The 17,787-nt window shown below is 44.0% G+C and overlaps 1 protein-coding gene across 1 annotated transcript; it reads right to left on the reverse strand.

Moving 5' to 3' along the window:
- Positions 1–797: 797 nt before the first annotated feature.
- On the reverse strand, positions 798–16,912 carry fbxo46 (F-box protein 46). The gene is made up of 3 exons (XM_034114528.1): positions 16,515–16,912; positions 5,640–6,285; positions 798–4,067 (listed from the first exon to the last, which is right to left on the reverse strand). The coding sequence occupies exons 2-3, from the start codon at positions 6,156–6,158 to the stop codon at positions 2,313–2,315; spliced, it is 2,274 nt and encodes a 757-aa protein (XP_033970419.1). The 5' UTR covers positions 6,159–6,285; positions 16,515–16,912; the 3' UTR covers positions 798–2,312.
- Positions 16,913–17,787: the final 875 nt, after the last annotated feature.

Raw genomic sequence — 17,787 nt, forward strand, 5'->3', positions numbered from 1 at the left:
CTGCAGAGTGCCTGTGATGCGATGTGAAATGATTTGATCAGGTTAAAAGGCCATTACTTAGTGTATACTGTTACATGTTGATTCAATCACAGGTCAATCTGCGCCTGCTTCAAAGCTCTGAAAAATAAAGGTGTGAAATAAGGTGTAATTGAGCAGCCTGATGTGAATTCAATAAAGTTTAAAGTAGCTTGAAGATTTGCTTTGAAAGTTTATTGGACTCCTTGTAAAGCTTTGGCCAAATACATTATTTAAAGGGATCATGTGATGCCCATTTTTTGTATTTAGTTCCTGTACTGTGACATGTCTCTCACCCTCTGTCTGAAACCCAGTCTGCTCTGGTTAGCTGGTCGGCTCTGTTTTGATTGGACACCACTTAGAGATGTCATTCCCCTTAGCCTATCACGTACAATGTGTTGATGCGCTAGCCAATACAACACACTACAGGAAAGGGAAAAACTTAATTTTGGGAGGAACTGTCCCTATAAATGTATACTTTATCGTAGAGACATGCGAGATAAGTAAAGTCAATGATATCTGATTTGTATTCAATTCTGATCGGTCAATTGAACAGGCATAACATGCATCAGACAAATAACATATTTAGTGTTTATAGGTTTGAAAAATTGGATTAGCTTCCCTTTTTTGCCCCATGATTCTCTGGAAAGTAGTTTTTTTTGGAGGATGGTCAGTGCATTCAACTCTGTTACTGTTCAGGACACATTATTTAATCAATCACTGTTAAATCCTCAGCTTATTGCAGGCCTCATATTAACGTATCAAACACCACACGGACGAGGTAGCGCTTCAGATTTCCAGTTTTAATCATCACTTCTGTTTTTATTCAAGCAGATATTTCCCATTAGCATTGTACATGTCTGGAACCGGCAAAGTTCACCCATGAATACCCGACCGTCCGCCCACTTCCATGCACAGTTTCAGCATCATTCATCATACGAGTCCTTAAACGTCCAGTCTGTCAGCTTGCAGGGGTTTTTACAGCAAGGGAGAGGGAAAGAGAGGGGGGGAGAAGGGGAGTTGTTTTTTTTTTACAATAATGAAGAGTCAGAAGCGTCACCAGGCACTGTTCGTCTTACACTCTCACACACAGAGTTATGGGTGGATCCAGTGGAGCTGCATGTTCCTGTGCAACTCCCAAAACCCTTCATCGTACGTGAGGTTTCTGACGCCTCAATCTCAATGGGGGGGGGGGGGGGGGGTAAGAGGTAAAGGGTTTTTAAGGCTGGAAGCTGGTGTGGAGAGTTTCTGTGGTAGTTGGTTTCACCCGCTTCGAAGCATGGATAACGGCTTTGGAGAACACTGCCATCGGCCGCAATGCAGGACGGGAAGGAGAGGAGAGGGGGTTGAAACAAAAAAAAAATACATCTTTGCAGTTGGATGACAGACTTCATACGGGGAGAACACAGTCCTCAAGAATAAAAGCAAACAACAGCAAACATTCTCTGACACACGCACACACACACACACACACACACCTCAGTAAAACAGCCAAACAAAAACAACAAAAAATGGCAAACAAGCAAGTCAATCAAACCATACAAAGTGACATCAGGCCATCAAGTTTCTCTTTTTGAAATCCCATTCAATCCCACTGGTCTCAAGGTTAGGGTCCGCTCTGAAACAACGACGAGAACTGTGCCCGCCATTAAACCAAATGGTATGGCTATTTCAGTAATAATAATAACGTCAGTGACACAGGCAATGATTTCAGCAGCATTATCAGGGGACTAATCAAACATAGTACACTGTTACAGCACATTCAGAGAAGTGGAAACGCATGGCGCAGGACAGGTACAAAATGGCGTCTTGTACAACGGAGAACTCAAAGTTTGCTTTATACAATCACATTTCTAGAGCGGCGCTGCACATTCCACATCCACTTTTTACATCTGCTGGGACTTGGGTACAGCTCATTTCATTGAAGCACCGTTGTACAGCTCACATGTGGTACTACACAGAACACAGAACGAGTATTTGGGAACAGTAAGCAGGCTCTAGGGCGATACATTTCTATGCGTCACTGTATGGATGCTAATCTCAATCAAATACACTGCAAAAAGTTTTTTCACGTGAATGACCTTCAACGGCCGTGTGTGGAGTTACACAGGAAAAACCCGGATGAGTAAGAGGCAGAAAGAGAGGGCTGGCGGAGGGGACCCCAACCCTGGTTTTTAAAGAAAGTGCCACTCTGGAGGAGAGGGATTCTGGAGGGCTTGAAAAACAAAAAGGCAAGGAGTGCTGGAGCAAAGAAAATAGTCCTGGAGTGCTGATTCCTCCCCCCCCCCCCCCTTTCTCTACCTGGCCTCCTCCCTCCTGTCCTCCCTCTTGGTGCGAATGGGCTGCGAGCCGTCGGCCGGCTGCTGGACCCAGTTGTTGTCATGGAGCCCGACCCGACAGCCCGGCGTGTCTTTGTCCGTCCGCCGGCAGCACATCCAGTAGGAGCGTCCGTAAGGCAGGTCGTGGTGGTAAGGTTTGGGGTGCCAACGACATAAAGAAACGTCCCCGCGCTCGTACTGCCGCTTGCACTGCTTGCAGGGGTCCTCGCGGTACAGAGGGTCTTGGTTCCAGCGCGAGTCCACCGCTCGAACCCCGTAACTCTCGATGAGCACCTTGAAGTAGTGGCAGGTGCACTTGAGGGCGGCCAGCGAGCGCGTGGGCAGGTATCCGAAGATGTTCACCATGATGTGGTCGGGCAGCAGCAGCATGTACTGCCTCGGCTCCAGGAGGCGCTGGATCTGGAAGCGGATCTCCAGGAAGTCATGTGACACGTGGCGGTAGAGGCGACACAGCGAGGGGTCCGAGCAGTCGTCCACGGGAGAATCCGGTCGCTCCCCCGAGCCGACGGACACCCCGGGGCCGCCGCCGCCGTTGTTGTTGTTGTTCGCACAGTCCAAAGAGCAAATCCCCGACCCACCGCCACCACTCGTTCCTTTTAAATCCTCCTCTGGACCCCGTGGAGGCTGCAGGAAGAACAGCTGTCCGGGAGGGGGGTCGTCTGATGAAGGGTCTGAGGAGCCGCTCCCTCCACTGGGCAGAGCGAAACACACCGTCTCCTCCTGCACATTCTCCGTACTGTCTTTGCCGTAAAACACACATTGATCCACGGCGCCCGTCACCACCACCTCCACGTGGAAGCCGGTCACTCGCTCCCTCCCCAGCCCCGAGGACTTCTTCTCCTCCTGGGTGGGGTCCGGGCTGCCGCAGCTCGGCCTGTCCGGGTGATGGAGGTCTCCGTCTGGTTTGGGGGCGGCGGAGGTGGCGGCCAGCAGCAGACTCCCGGGGTCTCTGGAGGAGGGGCTGACCAGCTGGTAGAGGTCGCAGGTGATTTTCTCTTTGGCCCTGGCTGCTGCCTGGCTCCCCCCCCCTCCCCCACAGCTCATGAACATACATCGGGACCTTCCAGCCGGCTCTAACTGAGACCGGGGGTCCATGTTCGACACTCGGAAAGCTATTCTGACCTCGCCGTGACTGTGACTGGGGGGCGGAGGAGGGGAAGCGACGCCGGACTCCCCTCCTCTCCGACGCTCACTCTCTGGATGGACAGAAGAGTCTGTTTCAGGTCCCAGATGGAGCCGGCTCTCCTGGTTCTGGGACTCAAAGTGCGCGATGGCCTGGGCCACCCTGAGGGACTCCTGCTGCTGCTGCTCCTCCAGCTCCTGGTCCGTCTGGATGGGGGACGATGACTCTTTGGAGGGATGGCCACTTGAACTGTCCGACACGAACACGATGGGGCTGGGGTCGGACACGGTGCCACGCAGGAGAGTGTGAGGGGTGAGACCCTGACCGTTAGGAGACTGACTCTGAACAGCCACCATCCCCTGGAGGGCCATCGCTGTCCTCTGCTCCACGAGGGCCACCATCTCTGCCACCGACAGCAGGTCCGTCTCGCTCACCCCCCCCAGAGGAGGCTCGTCGGGGCTCGGGGGGGAGAGAGGGCATTCGTGGCTGAGGTTCAGCTCCGAGGCCTGGGAGCGAGTCGGAGGGTCGTACGAGGAACACCGTCTTCTTCGCTTGGCTTTACTGCAGTCCGTCGCCCAGTTACCTTTCACCTGTGGAGGAGGAAAAGGATGAATGTTTTGTTTAAAATAACCAAAGTTAAACCTAAGGAAGCACCAGATATTTGTCCGACACATTATCACCAGATAATAGGAAACTTATATTATGTAAAATTGCGATATTGAAACTATAGCTGAAGGTTACATTGCTTTTATTGACTTGGTGCAGTACCTACACCCTCCAATACAGTAGGAGGCGCTATGCACTTTTTAGGGTAGGTTTGCGATCCGACAACAAACACAGAGAAGAAAGAATGACTGTGTTTTTTTCTGTTTCAAGGAAAGAAAACAAGATTAAAAAACAATCTTTAGGTTTTCTACGTGTTTAACAGTGATGGTGAGGTCAGAGCTGTCAAATATTAGAGGTTTTCATTTTTTCAGATTTTATCTTGTCTAGTTTTTTTTGTCCTCAGCTTAGCATTAACTAGATTTGGAACTTAAAGGTGGTGTAGGTAATTTTGGAGAAACCGGCTCAAGTGCGCTAGAATTTGAAAATACACAACCGGAGAAAATCTGCCACTTCCTTACAGAGCCCCTCCTCCAACACACACGAACGCGCACATGACCAATGAGGGCACGAGATACGTTTGTGCACAGATGGAAGGCTGACAGGCAGGTAGGCCATCCAGTCATTTTAGCCGGCTAAAATGATTGGTCGTACTTTTTACAGTACTACGGCTTCCACAGATGAAAATTTTTTTATGGATTTTTTGTCAAAGCACTTCAGATATTCATTGTTATCAGGATGTTAAGAGCATTCCATGGAATATAACAAAAAGTGTATCTCGAGCCGGTTTCTCAAACTTACCTACCCCACCTTTAAAAGCTTAAAATACAAATTTGTACATTACATTATCTTTCCTGTATCGGCCATGAGAAGCCAGCAATTCCGATTTGCTGACAATAAATCCATACCGTGCATCCATCCTCTTTTAATAGTCAACTCTCTTAACCTGCTAAGTCCCAAAGACCCCGTCGGCGGGTCCTTTTTTTCTTCTCACAAATTAAATTTAAAAACATTTTATTTTTTTATTTAATCTTTTCATTTTAATTTTTTTTCTTTGGATGGAATGAATACCTATGGTGATAATTCAATGTAATACACCATTTTTATAGTCTGGTACCTGAAAAAGGTCAAATGTCACTGATGGAACCAGATGTACCCAAAGCTTATTCCGCCTGGACTTTTTTTTCCTAAACCTCTCTAAAAAGGTCAAATTTCACTTGTTTTGCCTCAATCTTGATACAGGGTACTTATTATATGTTATACTTTGGATTCCTAAAGCTTTTAGTCTACCATCCCATCATTCAAGGGTGGTTTTCACTATAAGTAATGTTTGTTCTTTAGGCGGAGGTAAGAATTTACCTTTTTTTGCTATGTTCCATCTGAATTTACTCTGACTGAGAAAAATCTATATTGATTCTGACACTTCTACATCCAACTCACAGATGTAACCTTACTTTGATAAAAGAGATTATTCATATAACCCTTTTAGAAGTGAAGTTGTAGTCATTTGTTTTGGGCATGTCATTTTCGAGCCTGAAACCTAAAAAAACATCTCTTACCTTCATGGTGCTGGGTCGTGGCTGCCCTGCTCCGCTGAACTGATGAGCCACGAAGAAGGCGATCTTCTCCTTGGTGTTCCCCGGCTTGATGACGTACCAGGTGTCTAACAGCACGCGGCCATCTTCCATCTGGGACCCCGAGGAGGGCGGCGACGGAGGGTCCGAGGAGGGCAGAGGGTCCTGGCTCTGCGACATGGAGCACTCAGGTTCGGGGGGAGTGTTCTCCTCCCCTGCATCCTCCGCTTCTCCATCCTCCACACCCACTACGATGCCTCCATCTTCCCCTCCGTCCACGCTCCTCGAGGAGGGCTCAGCTTTGCAGAGGTTGGGGGTCCCCGTCCCTCCTCCACTTCCTCCTCCTCCACCTCCTCCACTTCCTCCTCCTCCTCCTCCTCCGCCTCCTCCTCCTCCTCCTCCCCCGCTGCCCCCTGAGCCTGGGCTCCTAGCTTTGTTCTGGGAGTAGGTGCCGAAGGGGCGGGGGCACCACAGGCGGATGTGGGAGAAGGTGTCTCGGTCCATCAGGATGAGGAGGACCACCGGGACATGTCGGCGTCTACGCTGGCCAGCAAACACCCAGAGCCAGAGCTCTCATGGTGGGGGTCGCAGTGCCAACCTGACGGGTCAGCGGCAACACGGAGCATACAACCTGCAGCGAGAGGGTGGGGGGGGGGGTAAGAGGGAAGGGTGGGGAACAGGCGGGGGAGGAAGGAAGGAAAAGAGAGAAACCGTTAAACAATTACATTTCTTTGTTATGTTAAAAATCCTAATTTAAAAAACACATACATATTTTTCTATAGGTTCCAAAAAAAAGTTTGTCTTATGTGGACATTATTATTATTATTATTATACATAACTATTTTTAGACATTCTGATATTCTGAAAGTTTTGTAGCTGTGATCTACTAGGGGGATATTTTCATATAAGCTATTTATAAGCTTTCTGTCCTCCCACTTCAGCTCATTTTGTTTTCGTGTACCTTGTCTGCAGTTACATTGAAGCAGTGGATAAAAAAAATAAGAGTTTGTACAGCAACAATTCTCAATAGAGCCGGGATCAGTTCAGGTAATCAATGCTCAATTGTGGCTGTATCGAGTAGTTGCCTGGAGGTACAAATACAAAAGCTGTTCACGTTGTAGCAGCAGCAGTGCAGTACACTGTAGAGAACACATGCATATATATATATAAATAAATATATATATAAATATATATATATCATGGTACTACAAACTGAACCACTGGCGTGCCTGCTACTTTAGCAAAACTCAATTAGCCCTTACATTCACTACTGTATACTATGATCGTCTCCCAGCTTTAGAGCGTCTCAATCAAATTAAAGGGATTGCATTTCAGGTTTAGTGTCTGCGGGCGGGACATGAAAGGGATGAAGGATGCAACACAAATGGACTCTCCCCTCTCTTCCCCCCTGCATCTCAGTGCTTCAAAGAGGACTTGCTTAATAGGAGGCAACACAGGGAGGAGCATGCAGACATATGCTGGACCTATTTATAGCTCACAGCAGGAGGGGGTTGGTAGTGTAGTAGTGAAACTGCTGGAGCCGTCCTGCCTGTCCTCACCCCTTTCTCCCTGCCAAAGAGCCTATTGCTACAGGCTGGGGGGGAGGAAGGGGGAGGAAGGGCGAGGATTTGAAGTCCACCCAGCATGCTTCTGCAGCTGTAGGGGCTGCCAGGAACGTGCCGGAGAACTTAAGGAGAGAAACAAGTGGCGAGGGAACAACATGGTTGGCTCGCCGCTGATCTGAATGCCTGCCAACAGCCTGACATTTATTTTTCATATCAACTTTCAACGACTTTTAACCGAGCAATTTCACACTTTAGATTAGTTGCAACAGCCTGAGACCAGCGCACGTCAGTATTACACTACTGCAGGTCAAGACAAAAGCAAATCAATCAAAATTAAACCAATTATGAACACAAGGTCTCAACTTTGCGATTAGTCAATTGACAAAAATATTATTGGCATTTTTTTTTAATAATACTTGTTGTAAAGTTCATGGCAGAAAACGCCATTTCTCATTCTCATCTACTTTGAGAAACCAGGATGGACATTTTAAAGTATTTTTATACCTTATAAATCCAAGCGATTATTAGATTTATGTAGAAAAGAATCAGCTAAATAATTTGAAGAAATGAACCAGCCACTCAAACCTTTACATAGTTCGATATAAACGTACGTTATATTCTCCCACAGGTTGGTATATATTGCAAACATGACTTTCAGACTGTGGGTGTTTCTCAATGTCAAGGAAGGATGCTCCAGAGCCACTATTTCAAGGATGCTACGTCATCGAGTCCCGCCTAAGGACTGTTCCAATGTCCAGCATACTTGGAATTCTACCGAGCCAGGCGTCCTTCGTAGCGTGACATTTCGAGGCTGCACATGTGTATCCTCCGCGGTCTTAAAATCCCCACAATGCTTTGCGCACGGACCAATTTCCCCAAATCTGTGGCGGAAAATGTAAGGCGGGGCCTCTCATATGACGCACACCTGCACACTTGCTCGCCTGTTCCACTCTTTGTTTTCCGAATGCCAGGAAGTATTCTTGCCTCGCTTCAGAAGCAAGTGACTCGGAAAGACATGTGCTACCAAGGAAGTGTCCTCGACATTGAGAAACACCCCCTGTTGACAAGACAACATCTAGTGGTTAGCATCATGTGAAGAGGCTTGTTTGAATTTGTATTTTCGTATATTGACTAAAACGGGGAGAACAACAAAAAGTATACATCGCTGTGGGACAACTTCTCCTTGTAAATGACAACAAACAATTCAGCTACAGCTTTCTTTTGTGTCTTCTCATCTCTACAGGTCCAGACATTCTGGGTGTTTCTCAATGTCAAGTAAAGCTGCTTCAGAGCCACTATTTCGAGCACACTACGTCATCGAGTCCCGCCGAAGGACTGTTCCAATGTCCAGCAAACTTGGACTTCTACCGAGCCCGGCGTACTTCGTTTGGAGAAATTTCGAGGCTGCACATGAGTAGACTCCGCGGTCTTAAAATCCCCACAATGCTTTGCACACGGACCAATTTCCCCAAATCTGTGGCGGAAGATGTAAGGCGGGGCCTCTCATATGACGCACACCTGCACACTTGCTCGCCTGTTCCACTCTTTGTTTTCCGAATGCCAGGAAGTATTCTTGCCTCGCTTCTGAAGCAAGTGACTCGGAAAGACATGTGCTACCAAGCAAGCGTACTCGACATTGAGAAACACCCACAGTCACAGCTTCATTCGAAAAAAAAAACATCCATTGGTTTCTTTGATTAACTTTCTCTTATGCACTTGTACATGTTTGAAAGTGGCAGCAACTTGACAAAAGCAACAGTTAAAATTGTCTCAACTTGATGTGTACGCAAACATAGCAATACCCCAAAATAAAATGGGCTGTTACAAACATCCCCAGGTGTAACAGTTGGGAATATATCCGCAGGGTGTGTTTTAGTGGACTATAAAAGCTAGTATTGCAGTACTTAAAAAACACCCCACAGTCTGAGTCCTTCAAATAAACTTGTTGCATAACACAACGTTTATGACGGAGCTTATTTTGCAAATATATTTGTTTCTCTTTAGACGACAAAATAGCCTGCTTTACATTTAGCCGCCCGATGATGGCTGTAAACAGGACATGGTGGTGCCTCTGAATTGGCGGTGCTTTGTACATTGGGACTAATGGAATGGCTCAGAGAAGTGCAAAAAGCTAACACCGCCCACACAGTGTGCTGAACCAATTCAAACGCTTCCTCCATAATCACATAGCAACAACTCAGCTAAGAGCCGGCAGATTATACTGTTCTCAGAAAAAACAACAACTGCTGAACCTTTTTTTTTTTCTCTCTTCATGTCCCATTCTGAATCTCTCTCTCAATTTAACCACTTTTATTCTCTACTTCCTCTCCATCCACTCCTCTCTCCCCCCTCTCGCTGCATCATGTAATCCATCTCTCATAACAGATTGGATGGTATTATAAGAGAGAGATGGTCTGCCCACTGCAGTGCTTCAGGACAAAGCCACACACACACACTGATAAACACACACACTGAACATCAGCCACTTCAACAAACTACAGATCAGAATTATTAGCCTGATGTTTTTCTGTGAATTGGGGATTGTGAGAAGAGAGGCCATGTGCCCACAATAGAGCAGACGCATCTAAAAAACGGTTTACATTTACGGCTGTAACTTAAAAAATATATTTTGATCTTCTATGTTGATAATCAAGTTGTCGTTAAAACAACAACAAAAATGCTGCCTAGAAATTGGACATTTCCTGATGTTTTATGATATATTTAAAAAGGGGCTCCATTCTGATCATCTTCAGGTGTATATCAGTATGTAGTGTCTCTACTTTAAAGAGTCCTCTCCTGCTGATGTTCAGGTGTATATCAGTATGTAGTGTCTCTACTTTAAAGAGTCCTCTCCTGCTGATGTTCAGGTGTATATCAGTATGTAGTGTCTCTACTTTAAAGAGTCCTCTCCTGCTGATGTTCAGGTGTATATCAGTATGTAGTGTCTCTACTTTAAAGAGTCCTCTCCTGCTGATGTTCAGGTGTATATCAGTATGTAGTGTCTCTACTTTAAAGAGTCCTCTCCTGCTGATGTTCAGGTGTATATCAGTGTGTAGTGTCTCTACTTTAAAGAGTCCTCTCCTGCTGATGTTCAGGTGTATATCAGTATGTAGTGTCTCTACTTTAAAGAGTCCTCTCCTGCTGATGTTCAGGTGTATATCAGTATGTAGTGTCTCTACTTTAAAGAGTCCTCTCCTGCTGATGTTCAGGTGTATATCAGTATGTAGTGTCTCTACTTTAAAGAGTCCTCTCCTGCTGATGTTCAGGTGTATATCAGTATGTAGTGTCTCTACTTTAAAGAGTCCTCTCCTGCTGATGATCAGGTGTATATCAGTATGTAGTGTCTCTACTGTGATATTTCTCCAAGCTTTAATGTTCAAAAAGCTCTTTATTTCTCTCATACTGCCTGTGCTGCAGCACCTCTTTTCACCCTCTGTCTGAAACCAGAGCCCAGTCTGCTCTGATTGGTTAGCTGACCGGCTCTGTTGTGATTGGTCAACCGCTTAGAGATGTCCCGCCGCTTAGCCTATCACGAACAATGTGTTGGAGCACTAGCCAATAAAAGCGAGAGTGTTACATTGTGATGTCATTATGTTATGGACGTAAACAAAGGAGTCCAATGGAGGCGTTTTCGGGCAGGTGGGGAGCATGGATGTATAATAAGAACTGGATACAGCGTGGGAGGCGGGGTCTCGTTCTTTCCTATGAGAGCTGTTCATTGGCGCATGAGGACAAAATGGCCCAACTTTTGAGAGAGCGAAACGTCACAGATTACCCATCATGTCAGAGCAGAAGAACCCATATGTGCGCTCACAGAGCATGCACCCCTTAAGCCCCGCCCCCGGAGCTCCCACTCTCGGCTCAGTAGAATGAATGGAGACAGAAAATAAATCTAGATTCGGGTTTTAGTGCATTTCACAACTTTAAGGACCTAATGATTCTAATAAGGGCTATAAAATAGTTCATCCTGGGTAGTTTATTTAGTTTAAAAAAAAGTATCCGCTGATTTACAGACGTCTCTTTCCCAATGTTAGTCATTAGGCGCGTTCACACCAAGTACTTTGCCGTATTTAGTGCCAGCACTCAGTGCCCCGGCACTTATAACCCCAGGGCATTTAGTACAGATCGCGTTCACACCGGAGTACTTTTCCCTGAGGGAAGATTACACAAATGAGCCGCTGACATCACTTCGTCTTCTTTGGGTTTACTGGCAGGCCGCAAACCACTTCACGGCGTATACTGCCACCCGGAGTCCCCGGAGTTGGGGACTGGCTTCAGTAGAAGCTGCTGGGAGTCCCAGCAGCTTCTACTGAAGCCTTCCGAGTAAATCGCCAGAACGCCGACACCTCCTCATCTCCACCGCTCCCATGTTTTATTTTGTGTTGCCATAAGTTAGTCTCTCTGCGTTTGTGCACTGGGCGAATGCTAATGCTAATAATGCTAATGCCAGGATAATAAAATGGCGGCTCTCCAAAACATTTCAGAGTTGTACGGGGCGTGGTTTGCAATTCGCCCAGCCAATCAGAACTGGGGCACTTTTTTCCCCCAGGAAAGTACCATCTCTCAGCAGGCACTAAAAATGGGGGTAAAAGTTCCCGGGATTAAGTGCTCTTTTTGGTGTGAACGCGACATAAGGGGTACTAACGGAACTAAACGCGAAAAGTACGGTGAAAAGTACTCCGGTGTGAACGCGGCTAATGGGGAAAAGTCCTTCTGGGCCCAGTGACGTCACGGATTGATACGGAAGTTGTAGTACTGCAAACAACGAATATTTTCATCAGAGTCCGGCGCACTTCCTGGGGGCTTGGTGGGGAGACTGTGATAACACAGACCATTTACATGCACACAATCTATACAACACACTAAAGGAAAGGGAAAACCCAAGAAAGCATAATAGGGCTTGTTTAAGTAAATATCTCTGGGTTTGAACTGTCGAAATAAGATGGTTTTATTAATACAACTTGGATTTTGTGAAATAGGAAATGACATGTTATCAACCAAATGATAAATCTATATTAATAATGAAAATAGCCATACATTGCTTCTCTATTTGCTTACAAAAAAGACAGCACTAGCGTTTTGGAATAGTCCAGCCTCTACACTGAGATCTTGCTCCTCTGATGGTTAGCAAACAGCAGAATTGTGCAGAGCAGCCAACATTTGGCAAGCAGAGGACCGTTTACAGCCAGGATACTGCTGTCGCTCTCCGCAGGTCCAAACTCCACTCTGTCCACTCCTGCTCTCATTGATCATCTGTCTCAGTACAGCTCAAAACGCAATTTAACTGACACATCCATAGATTTGAGCTTCTATTGCCACATGAAGAAGATTCATAGATGTCTTGACAGCCTATATAATAACCAAGGTGAAACGCAAAGTCATTGAGACCATAAAAAGATTAAATTGCCGTCTAACGCTTAATCCATTCCTTTCCTTTCCTACGTTCGGTTCGCCTGTCCTTTCTTGTATAACCTCAACCCTGAAAGGCATCATCTAGTAATATACATCTTTCTTTTCAGGACACACTAAGTTATCAGTAAATGTAGGCTACAAGGATGTTACATTATTGTATAAATAGTAATAAAGACGGAATTTGAATTTGACAGAAAAGAATTCACACAGAGAACATTACGGCTTGAGACTTCATCTGACAACTAAGATTGTCCTGTACTAAGACCTTGTTATGCTTCTTAGTACAATTCGTAATACAATTTTTCTTATTCAGTAGATTTAATCACCAAAGGAACATACAACATCTTGTGTTTACCACAGATGTGCTCATGGGATTTGTTGGAAATAAACCATGTAGCTTTAATAATGACTAATCAACTAAATAAGTCTAATCAACGAGGACGAGGCAGCCCTTCTGACAAAATGAACACAATGTTCTTATGTTTGATCAGCTTAATTGATGAAAAAACTAAAGTGATAACAGAGATTTGATGACATCTTGAAATTAAAGAAACCAAGCTTCTCTCTGCAGGGATAAATCATCGTTTTGGAAAAGCTGCTACTTCAAAATATGGTCATCCATCATCCATGGGTGTGGTGAATGAGAAGATTCATGGTAAAAAAAACAGGCAATTCAATAGATATTTCAAGATTCTTATGCCTAGTATCTCACATCCAAATCCAGTTGTATCTCTAATTCAGTTTCCAGTACTCCACATTACTCTCAAAAAGTCCCTTTAAGTTACTATTGAGCTTCTTTTTTTCCTCTTAATTTGAAATGGTTTTTCTGCAAATTAAGGCTTGGGTTTGGTTTTAAGCTTTCTGCATAAACCTAATCCTACAAAATCCTGTCCAAGCGCAGTGACAGCCAGCAGCACCAGCAGCACCAACACGACTGAAACACCACTGAAACACTATAGAAACACTATGGAAACACTATAGAAACACCACAGAAACACCACAGAATCATTACAGTGCATGATAGGTAACCAAGGCTGTTTGAACCACAACTGTCACAAGCTTTCTGTATTTATTTTTTAACTCTTTGACACATACAGAAGTTAATGTCGGCAGCAGTTAAGACTAGGGCTGAACGATTAATCGATTTTAAATCGAAATTAGAAATGATGCGATTATCAAATCGCAAAGCCTGCAATTTTTAAAAAGAAAATTTTTTCTTGTGTGTCAGTCATCCACACCAATCAGAAGTGCTGTGCTCCACATGTACCAGCCATTGGTGCCCTTTCCAAATGGCTTCCAATGGAGCTTTCCTAGATGGTTTGGTGAAACAAACCATCTGAGTCAGGTTAGTAATGCTCCATCACATGTTCTATTACAGGGTGAATCTTAAACTGAAGCTTGACTTTAAAGCAACCCCATGGAAGTTTCATGTAAGTGTAGTTCTTTCACTCGTAGCTCGGGCTGCGGGGGTGCTAGAGACGGGAGCACGTTGATGCGACCTTCCTAGCCGGAGATATGGCCGCATTTTACAATAAACTTCCGTTGGGTCGTTTAAAAACAAATATCGCAAATCGAATCGCAATATCTGTCAGAAAAATCGCAATTCGATTATTTCCCCAAATCGTGCAGCCCTAGTTAAGACACATAAACCCGGATGACACAAGCTGTTGCAACATGGTATACAGTGATGGTGCTACTAAGCTCCTTTTTTCCAAGTCAAGTCATACTGCAGATTTGTCAGTCTAAAATGAAAAAAGAGCAGTGTTAAGTGGACAAGACAAGACACAGGAGTTCTGCTGTTTAACCTGCATACACATCTTGTCAATAATACAAAGTGAATCATTCCTCCTCTATCAGGAAGACTTCTGAAGTATTTTGAACATTGGAAAACGTGTCTAAATACACACATTGTTACTCAATGTTATGTCAGAGTGTTATGCTTCACAAGGTAGTGACCTGTTCACAAATAACAATCCTACTCTTTGCATAGTGACAGATTCCCATGACTTAAAAACAACATTTCTGCTGGACTGGGTCATTTCCCTATACAAATCACGAGCAGTTTCGCCAGCACTCTCAGCGGGATAATAGTTTCACTGTGGTAGTAGTAGGTGCGTGCCGTTCAGAACACACAGTTTACCACATCCTCATTAAAGGCTAATTTAAGATTTAACGAGTCGGATTACCAAAAAGAGCAATTTACTACTTGTGATTTCTAAGGCTGCAGAAAAAGTCAGCCTGCTAAACACAAAGCAGTCACTCCAACTCAACCCCCCGCTTACTATCCTCCAGCCCTCCTACACTGTTCTTCACAGCCAGACGACCAAAAGCTGACGAAACATAAAGCATGCCAAAAAGTCTTAGCTCAATCTCCCTCTCTGCATGTGTGCCTGTGAAGACAATGCAACAGAAGAGCTGCCAGCAGGCAAACTGTCAACAGAACAATAGAGCCGAGTGAGAGCATCACTACAGCGGTCTGCTCAAGAGGAACGTTATTACATCGAGAGGACACCTAGGAAGAGTGGCTGTCTGCCCTGCAGTGCATCTGTCTCAGCTTCTGTAACAACATCACAAGTTAGACTTTGATGAAAGCTTTCATACTGCAATCACTACGACCACAGTGTCAACACAGGGTTATCGTACTTGAACATCCGATAAAGGAGAATGAAAAATAATCAAATCAGATAGAACTCCATGTGGAAATGAGCTATTTTAGCAAAACATAATTGATATACAGCAATGACAATGTGAGAGTTTAATATGCTACTGTCCCAAAAAACAGCTTATCAATGTGGACATCTCCTTACAGCAACTGTGCCATAGGATGCAATAATACACTTATTGAAATATGCATTGTTAAAACACTTAATATTATGGTAGAGTCTGTCAACATGTAGTCCCTACTATGATCAAAATAAGGCCTGCAGGTCACTAGACCAACCTTACGACTGACTGTAATTGAGCCAGCTTATCCAGTGACAACCAACAAGTGTGGTGTAACAAACAGTGGTGTCAAGTACTGTACTTAAGTACCATTTTGATAGACTTGCAGTTAACTTAATATTTAAATATGTTGCTATTTTGTACTTCTACCCCATTACAAATCCGAGGTAAAAGGTGCTCTTTTACTCCACTACATTTATTTAGTTACTTTGCGCATTTGGATTAATTATGTGAAATATAATCAACACTTAAATAAATGCAGTAAATGTACAAGCTACTCTGCAGCATACCAATGAATTAAACCTAGCTGCACCTTTACCACCTTTGATAACACTAATGCATCAATGTGTATAATCAAAACATATCATATATATTATGCTGAAATGGACCAATCTGCAGAATTAGTTAGTTAGTTTTACTTTTGGTACTTTAAGTATATGCTGATGCTTATACTTTAGTAGTTCTACTTGAGGAACATTTTGGATGCAGGACTTTTACTTGTAACAGAGTATTCCTACACTGTAGTATTTTTACTTTTAATTAAAACATTACCTAAGTACTTCTCTCATCTCTGATCACAAACAACAAACAAAACTGCTTACTTATAAGCAAAATACTTATTTTTAAAGCACCAACCACTAGCTGGTTCCCTAACTAGCAAACAGCTAGCATAACGTCCTGGTAAAATGTGAAAGTAGGATCTCTGATATTTTTTAAGTACATTATTATATAACATTAACAGATCCTGAACAAGTACGCTTCCACTTACTTTAATAGTGTATAACTGTGGTATTGCAAAAGGTCAATACACCCGCCATTAGCTACCGAGCCTGCTAGCTGGATAGCACAACTTACCTGCATAATAACATGACAGCGCTGGCTAGCAAGCTAACAAGCTAACAATGTAGAAAACAACGTATTTTTTGTGTAGCATCCTCACCTTAGCAGCGTTAATATCCACAGACAGCCTCCTTGACTTGCAAAACAGTCGATGACAAGTGCTGTTTTTCCTTTTTGTGCCACCAGTTGGTCTGATGAAATGCAGGAGTTAACTATCCGTGAAGCTAAAGCTAAGCTAGTGACGACATTAGCCAACAGCTACTTTCTATTATCAACCTTGTCTAGTGATTATGCTATTGTGTGTGTGTGTGTCTGCCTGTCAGTCCTCTGAGCAAAGTCTAGCTGCCTTGTTAGGACTCCGAGCAGTCCCTCTGCCACTATCTATTTAGAAGTGACACAAGCCTTTACGGTATGTTCTCGGGGATACCAAAATAATCAGTGTCAAAACGGCAGCAGCAGCAGCAGCAGGAGGAAGGCCATCTTGTTGACAAGCAGCTGCATAAGGCCCGCAGCCAATAGCAGAGCAGAGTCGGTGGTATGCCCATATATGGCGTCCGCACAGTGCCCTCCCTCTGCTGCACACACACACACACACACACACACACACACACACACACACACACACACACACACACACACACACACACACACACACACACACACACACACACACACACACACACACACACACACACACACACACACACACACATTACCACAGTGGAATAAAACATCATAAGGTCACTGTCAAAGACAGGTGTGGAAATCCATTTAAACAGCCATTAGGCACTTCATGGTACACAGTCATAAGTCATGGATAAGTCATGGATGAACTACTGAACTGCAAAGCAAGCAAGCCCATACACACATTTAGAAATAGAGAAAGCAATACAAAAATTAATATTAATGCAGTTCTTAATTAAAAAAGAAAGTCTAACAATTAGATTTTCATCTCTGATTTTGAATGTGGAATTTCCCGAATAATAAACTTACTAACTAAAGAAAGATATGTTTGTATATCTCATTACCTTCCAAAAAATATATACAATCCTGAAAAATAGTTTTGCACAATTTCACTTATTATAGTTCTATAGCATACAAAGTAATACAATAAATGACTTGATGAATGAATTTCATAAATGTTCACCTGCACAATGTCACTTGAAGGGAATCATCAAGACCGGAAAGAGATATTTAATCTTAACCATAAGTGACACAACATGACAACAAAGAGATGCAAAGCGACTGCAAAAACACACAAAGCACACAGTTATTAAATAGATTCAAATTAACTAAAAGATATGTTATGCATATATATATATACAAGAACAGGACTGTCAATTGTTATTAGAAATGTTAACATCCATCCGACA

This window comes from Trematomus bernacchii, unplaced genomic scaffold (genome assembly GCF_902827165.1).
Source record: "Trematomus bernacchii unplaced genomic scaffold, fTreBer1.1, whole genome shotgun sequence".
NCBI classification, from domain to species: domain Eukaryota; kingdom Metazoa; phylum Chordata; class Actinopteri; order Perciformes; family Nototheniidae; genus Trematomus; species Trematomus bernacchii.

Bases quoted from the DNA above. Each gene is read 5' to 3' on its own strand.
- fbxo46 (XM_034114528.1), bottom strand. From the start codon at position 6,158: ATGGACCGAGACACCTTCTCCCACATCCGCCTGTGGTGCCCCCGCCCC. The intron at 4,068-5,639 runs GTAAGAGATGTT...CCTCCTCCACAG, and splicing joins CACGACCCAGCACCATGAAG to GTGAAAGGTAACTGGGCGAC.